This window comes from Crocodylus porosus, unplaced genomic scaffold (assembly GCF_001723895.1).
Source record: "Crocodylus porosus isolate Cpor-Errol unplaced genomic scaffold, CroPor_comp1, whole genome shotgun sequence".
Taxonomy (NCBI): domain Eukaryota; kingdom Metazoa; phylum Chordata; order Crocodylia; family Crocodylidae; genus Crocodylus; species Crocodylus porosus.
The window spans coordinates 76,352,087-76,361,823 of NW_017728948.1; the positions used below are offsets into that span (position 1 = coordinate 76,352,087).

Below are 9,737 nucleotides of genomic sequence, written 5' to 3' on the forward strand. Positions count from 1 at the left end.
GCCACCCCTCCCAGCACTGCTGCTACCTTGCTCCCAGCCCTGGCCCAGCCCCCAGCCCTGCTTCCCCCTGCCAGTAACAAGCTGGTGCAGCCCCTGGCTGTGAGCCCACAGCGGGCAGCCCACCATCACCCCATGTCCCCCATGCCTCCGCTGGGAATGTGTGCAGTGGTGATGAGCTACTCCACCCCTCGTGCACCTTTGATGAGCCACCTGCAGCTCCATCCCACTCCCTGCCCCAGGTTCCCATTCACCGTTCTGGTGGGCAGTGCCTACCCCTGCCTCACTCCTTCCCTCACTGTAGGGGCCTCTGTCTGCCCCCTCCCTCTCCCTCCCGTACCCCTTCCTTCCCACAGACCTAGCAGCAGGGCATTGCTCTCCAAACTGCCTGGCTGCATTCCTGTAAATTGGCTACTGGATCCATATTGGCTAAGAAAATTTTTATTGGTACACCTCTAGAAGAATCACTTCCCTTGATTTGCAAGTGACATTCTTGTTAATTGAGTCAAGTAAGTTGTTGGCTTTTTTTGCAACAGCAGAGCACTGTTGGTTCATTCAGCTTATGGTCTATTGTAACCCCATCTTATAATGTTTCTTGAAAGAGGGTTTTGTGTATGTGATGCCCAAGAGTTTGCCCACAACCATCTTGGAATTTTTCAATCAGTAATCCTAAGGTTTACTCAGAGCTTTGATGAACTTCTTTAGCTTCTTTTTCAGGTCTGTAGACATGGTCAAGGGTAAGGACTTTGGCTTGTAAAATGGGTATCTAGTTGCATTTTATACAAGCAAACAGGTTGGATCCACCCACACACATGCATCCTGGTGTCTTGGTTTTCAGGTAGCCTTTAGCTTACAAATCCTTATTTTAGTAGCTTGCACAACAGTTATGTGGGGATCAGTCTACACTTCCACCTGATATTATGAGGTAGAACTTCCAGACCAGTTGTGCATTTTGGTAGTACTTTCTTATAATCCTTGCTTTAAGTGGGATCAACCCTAACCCCCACACTTGAACTAGATGGTAAATGCTTGCAAGACACCCAAAATGGGATCTGTGCATATGACTGCAGTATGATTTTTTTTCCATTCGTATAGTTCTTCTGTGTGTATTGTCCACATGCATACTGTACCTTCCCCCAGTTCCCCACAGCTGTAGATTCCTGTTGCTGTATTGGATATGAAACTGAAAGATAGTTGGACTTATTCTCTGTCAGGACATCAGGGAATAAGCATAACCCCAGTAGATAATACTGACGAAAAGAAGTCAATCTTTCATACCTGTGATGCATTAGGATAATCACTTGACTACACTTAAAGTAACCATTCTTTTCTCTTCATGAATGCTGTTTTGTAGCCAGCCTTCTTGTAGCATTTCCCTTTTGGTACTCCTCAAGGAGTAAAATGGTAAAGTGATACAGGTGTTTCAAAAGTGTTTTATTTTCTCTAAGAGAAGTACTGCTATAGTCATAGATGCACCTGGAGTGCTAGCAAAGGGTGTAGGTTTAGGTCTGTGGAAATGAAGAAAATGAAGGTGATTGGCATGTTGGGAAATGCTGAAACTTGAATAGTCTATAAAATAAGGCTGGACCTCACAGATGGACTACATGTCTCTTATGGAGAGGACTGCAAGATCATGTTTTTATGTAAATCCATATTCAAGAAGCTTAAGATTTCCAAAAGTTTTAAAAAGTCCTTAGGATTTGGTTTATGTGGTGAAACCTGTAGTGATAAGCTAACTCATTAGTTCCTGTCAGGAGATGCTCTTGATAATTGCAGCAGCTAAGATTTCTTTGTGGCTTAGTTTAATGGGTCTTTTATAACTGCAGTTTGGGAGAGGCTATTCAGAGCTGGAGACTGCAGCCAGGAAATCATAGAGCTTATAAGAAAATTAAAGTAAAAGTAGTATAGGCTGGTGTTACATTTTAATATTAGATAAGTGATCCTGAATCACAGTGCAGTGGTGAAGCTAATTTCCTCCAAACAAATCACCCATTTGAAAGGGGGAACTTCTTGTTTTCAATTCTGTTGTTCTTCATACTTAGAACTAAAACTATAGCTCTCAGCAGGTTCTGTGGCATAGTATTCACATTTGATTTAATTGCTTACTGAATAACTTGCATTGTCGATTTGTAGGCAGAGGACGTTTGTATCTGCCTGACTGCAAGAGGAGGATGCCAAGCAAGTTTTGGGGTGAAGTAGTAGAGCAATAGCTTTATTTTCACGAGAAGGATGGCACTGTCAAGATTCCGTTACTGTCAAGCTTGCCACCTGACTTTTTCTCTAATTATACCTGTCATGTTTTTAATGGATCATTAGTTGAGCTGCTAGGTCAGTCAGTTTTCTTCACAGAAAATTATCTTATATTATTAAAAGAAGAAAATACCATTTTTTTTCCTCAGTATGGGTCTTATCTTTTTACTACAGGCAACCCCTGCTTAACGCTGTTTTGCTGTAGTACTCATTTCACTTTGATACCCGGTTTCATTTAGCCCTCACGGGTTTTACTGTAATGCTCACAGGTACTGGGCAGGGAGCATCAGCGACACGCAGCCTCATTGCCATCTTGCTTTGTCAAAAATTCTTGTGCTCTGTGCTCTTTTGTGCTTGTGTCTTGCTTTGTTTTGTGAGTTGCGCTGTGCTTCGGAGCCATCCAACTGACTCTGAGAGTGCAAGTGCTAAGAAAAAACAGCAAAAAAGCTTAATCCTGGAGCTCAAATTGGATGTCCTGAAGCGAATTGAAGCAGGGAACGCCAGAATGAGGTCTGTAGAGCATTGAATTTGGCTGGGTCAACTGTTAAGACAAAATAAAAGAATATGGTAGAATTGTAACTGCTTTGAATGCTTTGAAACTCAGAAGGAGTAGGGTTCCAATTACGTTAGAAGTGGAGAGGCTGTTAAGTGTATGGATTGAGGACACAACTCAACGCCGTATGCTGCTTATTCAGAAGAAGGCTAAGAGAGTCTGTATGATGATTTACAGAAAATTTTGCCTGAGGGGTCTGCTTCTGAGCCGCCTTATGCAAGTAAGGGGTGGCTCGAAAGATTTAAGAGGCACAGCAACTTGCATAATGTTTCTGTTCAGGGGGAGGCGGCTAGTGCTGACATCTAAGCAGCTTCCAGCTATAGAAGTAAGCTTGTGGAAATTATTGAGGAGGGGGGTTATACGCATCAGCAAGTCTTCAAGGCTGATGAGATGGGCCTCTTCTGGAAGAGGATGCCTCCTAGGACCTACATTTCCAGGGAGGAGAAGTCAGTGCCAGGTTTCAAGGTGTCCAAGGATCTACTTAATTTATTACTTGGTTGTAATGTTTCAGGGGATTTTAAGTTGAAATCATTGCTTGTATACCACTCAGAAAACCCCAGGGCTCACAAGGGGTATCTTAAAAACAGTCTGCCAGTCATTTGGAAGTCTAACTAGAAGGCCTGGGTGACAATGTCAGTCTTTCAGAGTTGGTTCAGGGATTATTTTTGTCCTGCAGTTGAGAAATATTGTGCTGAGAACAATCTGTACCACAAGGCACTTCTCATTTTAGACATTGCACCAGGGCATCCTACCACACCTGATGACCTCAGTGATAATGTAAAAGTTGTTTTCCTGCCCCCAGATACCACCTCCATCGTACAGCTGATGAGCCAGAGTGTCATTGCTGCCTTTAAGGCTTATTACATAAGGAAAACATTTGCCCAGGCAGTCAGGACTACAGAAAGAGAGGGTACTCCAAGCCTAAAAGAATTTTGGAAGGGCTATAATATCTGCAAGGCAATAGATAACGTTTCAAGTGCCTGGGATGAAGTTGTCTCCAAAACAATGACTGGTGTCTAGTGAAAGCTTTGGGCAGACTGTGTCCAGGATTCCCAAGAGGTTGAGGAACCGATGGTGATAATTCAGGACTATATCACTGAGCTTAAAAGGAAAATTGGATTTGATGAATTTGAACCTGAGGATAGTTGAACTTGAACCTCAGGAGCTGATCAAGTCCAACAGGGATTTGAGCAATGAGGACCTCATTCAAATACAGCAGCAGAGAACCCATGGAGAAGAGGAAGATGTTCAACCAGCAAGGGCTTTAACCAGCAAAGACCTGGCTTGAAGCTTTCAAACATCTTGAAGCTTTTATTTCCTACTTTGATGAGAATGACCCTGAGAAATGCAGTGTAGTTCTGCAATTGCAAGAGGAGTTAGTTAACAATGAAGTCAATTGTTACAGGCTGCTGTACGATGAAAAGAAGAAGCCAAAGGGCAGCTATCAATAGATTCCTTCTTCAGGACATGCACAACTCTGGTTTCAACCCCTGCAGCCAGCCCTCAAAAAAATCCTCAGCAAGCACTTCAAAATTTCCTGAAACTGACACTAACCTTGACAGCTCTGATTCTGAGTGCTTAAGGAAGGTGAAAGAGCAAAAAGTGAAAGTGCATTTGTGCATACAGTTCATTACTTTATTTTGTAATCTTATACATTATTTCAGAGTTCAAAGTGTTAAATAAAGTATTTACATACATTTAGATTTTGAATTAACTCATTTTATAGTATCTAGTGGGGGATTTCAGCAATTTTATAGCATGAGTGGGGAGCTTTGGGAATGAATCATCTCTACTTAGATTCATTTCTATGGGAAAATTGTTTTCAATTAACGCTGTTTTTCTGGAAGCAAATAAGGGGACTAAGCAGGGGTTAACTGTACTTCCATTCATTTAGCAACTACATCAATGAAGTACGTGTTGCTGATTTATATGTTCCCCTCCCCCTCAATTTAGGTTTTAAATGTGGCTTCAAGTTGTATTAGAACTTCAGTTAAATCAAACATTAAGTAAAAAATCAGTAAATGCATTCTGGTTACTATTAAGCTTTGCAAAATGTTAGCCATCTGTGTAAAAATCAGAGTTCTGGAGCTTTTTCTTTTCCCTTACATAAGATACCTAACAGATTAGCTGCATTTTTAAAGTATTTTTAAAAAAGAGACTGAAATGACCCAGTATTCAATATTAGCTAATACAACAGAACTCAGCCCTTTCACTGAAGGTGTAAGTGGACTTTGAAATGCATCTGAGAATTGCTTACTGTGAAATCATGGAAATTTAGGGTTGGAAGGGACTTCAGGAGGCCTAGTCTAACCCCCTGCTTAAAGCAGGACTACAACCAGCTAGATCATCCCAGCGAAGGCTTTGTCTAGCCAGGTCTTAAAAACCTCCAAGGATGGAGATTCCACCTCTCTGGGTAACCTGTTCTGGTGCTTCACTACCCTTCTAGTGAGAGAGATTTTCCTGATATCTAACCTAAACTGTCCTTACTACAACCTGAGACTGTTGCTCCTTGTTCTGTCATCTGCCACCCCTGAGAGCAGTCTAGCTCCATCCCCTTTGGAACACCCTTCAGGTAGTTGAAGACTGCTATTAAATCCCCTCCCTGTCTTCTCTTCCCCAGACTCAATAGGACCAGTTCCCTCAGCCTCTCCTCAGAAGTCATATCCCCCAGCCCCTTCACCATTTTCATTGCCCTCCACTGGACTTTGTGCAATCTGTCTTCATCTTTTCTTTAGGCCCCCCACTACAGAATGGATGGTTTGTTTCAAATGAACCAAAGGGAGACGGAAGTGATATGGGGGCTTTTTGTCCCCAGCTCTCTACTTGCAGTGCCATAAACTTAAAATTATTAGCTGGCTTACTTTCATTTGTCACTGTTGAAAGAAGACAAAGAAAGAAGGAGCTTCATAGAGTATAGACTGAACCCCCAGGATTTCAAGTTTTATTCAGACACAAAGTGTCATGTGCTTTACAGCAATGACCTGGGCTGGATCTGGCCAGTGGTCCTGATCTGGCACCTGGGGCAGTCACCTGTGGAGCAAGACTGGGAGAGGGGGTTGGAATTTAACAGGGCCTCAACCTGACCACCTAGGGAGAAGTGGGGCATGGCCCACTCCCAATCCAGCTGTGAGGCGGGAGGGAGTGTGGCCCAGCCCTAATTCAGCCATGGTGGGGGTGGGCATGGCCTAGCTCCACTATGCTGCATAAGGCTTGGAGCATGTGGTTTTTGGAATTTGGGAGGGGGGAGGATCACAGTATTGATTGCCATTGCTCCCCTGCCCCCACACTTCCCAGCCCATGGGGAGCCCTGCGGGCCAGATTCCAAGGCTTTGTGGGTCGCATTTGGCCTGCAACCTAGGGGTTGAGCACCCCTGCTTTACAAAATATTAAGCAGTAACAGCCTGGCTGTGAGAAGTGCTGCTGCATTCTATACTAGCCTCAGTTTCTGGTTTTCAAATGTGGCCCCATATACAGTACTGAGTCTGTAGACAGACTGGGGTAGGTAAAGGTATAACTTGTGAATTCTGCCATTGGAAGTAATAGCGTCCTGACTTCCTATCATATCATAGGTGGAAAAGAAACTGGAAATTATGCTTCCTGTACTTTTTTAGAGTGAGAATCCCTCATAACCCTGAGGCAACAAATAACAAACCATATATAAAGCTAAGGATAAAAGAGGGAGCAAATGGACCCTATCCTTTCCCCCAATTTGCTGCCATCACCAGTTTTCTCCAGATTGATCTGTAGCTATTACATCTTTCTCCAGTGGAGCTTTAAACCAGATCTGTCCAACTAGTGGGCCACAGGGTTAATATGCAGCCCTTGGGCTCTTATCCATGTGCCATTCTTCCCCCCCCTCCCCACTTCTCCCTCAATCATTCCAGCTGCAATAGCAGCCAGAATTTCCAGGCTCCCACTTCCTGTCTCTGGGTTCTGCTTCCTGCCTTATCCCAGGGTCTGGGCAGTGCAGGGAGCTGAGGGTGAGCCTGGGGCTGTGTAGGAAATAATGTCAGTGTGTTGCAGTGGAGGGGGTGAGAGAATCGTTCTCCCGCACCCTCTAGGAAGCATGGTGCAGCAGTGGGTGGGGAGGAGCATCCTACTGCTTTGCCTGGTGTGGCTCCTAGGGCATAGAAGTTGGACAGCCTTGTTATGAACTGTTAGATGCTGTGAGAACTAGTTGACTGCCTCCCAAGTCTAATGAAACAAGTGTAGGCTGACTCAGAGTGGTGGGTTTCAAATGAAACCAACTCCCTTAAGTTTTGCCTACGTATTATGGTAATGTTTGCTTGTAGCATCCCTTATGAGAGCCCTCTCAGGCTTCTAACAATACCACTGTGTCATCTTGGAGAGAAGGCGGAAGCCTTTTCCTTGCAGTTTCAAAACCTGTTGGGGTCAAAATTTGTAGATGTATATTGATTTATGTACGTTAGGTAGGGCTAGCTGTACAATGGTCTATTTTTCAAACAACTCTTGTGTAATAAATACAGATATCTGAATGCTGGATATAAAGCTTGCTAGGTTGTGGATACAGACATTACTAAACAGTAATGCAGTTTCTCTTTGCAGGTGGTTTTGATGACAACTCTCCACTGAGCTCTGTTGAACGGTTCGATCCTCGCAGTAACCAGTGGGAATATGTTGCAGAGCTTACAACCCCCAGGGGTGGAGTTGGTATAGCAACACTGATGGGTAAAATTTTTGCAGTTGGTGGTCATAATGGCAATGCATACCTGAACACAGTGGAAGCTTTTGATCCACTGATGAACAGGTAATTCTGAAGTTTTGCTGTCTTAATTTAATATTGAGTAATATTGCTCCCATGCTTACTGTGTCAAAAAAGTAGTGCCCCTTTCATTAGCAAAGCACTTTGAATTTCATGCTTTCTAAATATGCTGTCACAGATAACAAGCCTAAAAAACTAATGCAAATCTTTTGTATCCTATAAAGCAAACTAGCTTACCTGAGCATGCTAGTTAGTTTCCTCCCACCAGCAAATAACTGACCTTTTGCACCCTAGCTCATTGACAGCTATGGATCATAACATTTAGTGCAAATACTGTACTTCTATCAAATTGGTTAAAGGTGTTTTTAAATGTGCTGTCTTGTATGGCACCCAGACGTTTAAACTTGCTATATGTGCGTGTGTAAAGAATGCCTTTTTTCTTTGGGACTGTAGTAAAGTCTGGAAAGAGGTTCTGATTGGAATGCATTTAGTGATCTGAACCCCAGCCCTACTAAAAAGAAGTCCAGATTTCTACCACCGCATATTAGTCATCTTTGCTGTTAACAGTTTTCAAGATAATTTTCTGTAGACTTTCACCAAAGTCTCTGAGTTGATCTGTAACCGTGATGGTCACACATATAGCTATTTGTAATAGACAAAATTACTGCTGGTTTAAAATAAGTTTTATGAGAGGCTAGAGACCTGATAATGGAGGGGGGAATCCTTTACTCCCCAGCATTAATTTTAATTTAGAACACTCTTGTTAAAACCAGTAAACTTTTTTTAAAAAATGGCTGTCACTGTATTTTTAAAAATTGTATACATTTTTAAAAATGTTATATGCAGGTTGCCTTGAGTTTGTAGATTAATCCAAACAATAGTAATGTGACTCGCCCATCTTTTTACTTACCAATGTATTTATCATCTCTCCCATTCCTTGCCCTCACCCATGTAACTCAGAGTGTAGAAAGTTTTTCTATCAAGAGCCCTATAAATAAAACTAATTCACATAATACAAAGTAAGACAATAGAGCTAGGTTGAATTAATCTGTTTCGTTCAGTGTCTTTTTAAAAATAAAATATCTATCATAGAGAAATTACAATAAGGTAGTTATGACTAGCAGAGAAACCTTGCTGACTCTGCCTCAATTAGTCTCTTATCTTGAAATGTTAGTGATATGTCTGCAGAAAAGAGGAAGATACTTAATAGTCATCTTCCAAAGACAGCAGTGCAGGCAAGTTTTCAAATCTTGAATCTATTAAAATACTGTAAATAAGAGTTGTGAGAAGATGTAGGTTAAATTAAGTGGTAAAATATACATAATATGCTTAAATGTCAGGAACAGGATTTTTTCAGTGTTTGCAATGAAGGAATCTTTCTTAAAACACACAAATTTTCCCAGTTTTAATGCTAACATTGCTATTAGTTTTCCACCTTATGGTACTCTTTGCTTGTAATTTTTTTTATGGTTTATCTCTAGGTGGGAGCTTGTGGGATCTGTCTCTCACTGCAGAGCTGGGGCAGGCGTCGCTGTGTGTTCTTGTCTTTGTAGCCACATCCGAGATGTGGGTCAAGGATCCAACAACGTGGTTGACTGTATGTGAACAAGTCTCTTGGATTTCTCCAGAATTCATGTGGAAAACTGAAAACTGCAGTATGGAGGGACGTGACCTCAGCAGTGCTGCTTTGAGGTTTTTAAACATACTGCTACATTATAAGGTAGACAAAAACCATGAAAGCATCTTGTATGTGATAATGGAAGTTATGAGACCAAGTCTTGGACAGCATTTTGAATCTTTTGAGTTAAAATAGTCTGGGCAGATATGGAATAAGGTCTAGCTTCTTCTTGAAAACACAACCCTGGTTATTTTCTAAAGCTTCCAAAAGCTTCTAAAGCTTGAGACCTTTGTTCTAGACTGATAATTAAACAGTAAAAGGGGATGAATTATAGCGAAGCGAATGTGCTTTGCATTGTTGACCTTGACAGCACATCCCACCTAAATGTGTTTCTTAGGCTGGGATAAATTTTAAGTGTACATTAAAAATGACACCCTTGTGTTAATCAGAATTCAGTCTTAAAGAATTGCTAGTTCTACAGCATTTTACCAATATGAGAAAAGCTTTGGGTTGGTCTAAAGTATATGCATCTCATTTATACATAAAAAAGTATACAGGTTAAATGCCAGAACTTTAGGACTGTGGGTATTCAACCC

At 41.9% G+C, this 9,737-nt stretch overlaps 1 protein-coding gene across 2 annotated transcripts in view; it reads left to right on the forward strand.

The window, feature by feature from the left end:
• KLHL8 (kelch like family member 8) overlaps positions 1-9,479 on the forward strand; it is a 68,020-nt gene extending 58,541 nt beyond the window's left edge. For both annotated transcript variants that reach the window (XM_019553279.1, XM_019553280.1), the window contains 2 exons: positions 7,367-7,568; positions 9,005-9,479. In XM_019553279.1, coding sequence (XP_019408824.1) covers positions 7,367-7,568; positions 9,005-9,128 — 326 coding nt within the window. In that variant the 3' untranslated portion in view covers positions 9,129-9,479. The remainder of the gene's footprint in view (positions 1-7,366; positions 7,569-9,004) is intronic.
• Positions 9,480-9,737: the final 258 nt, after the last annotated feature.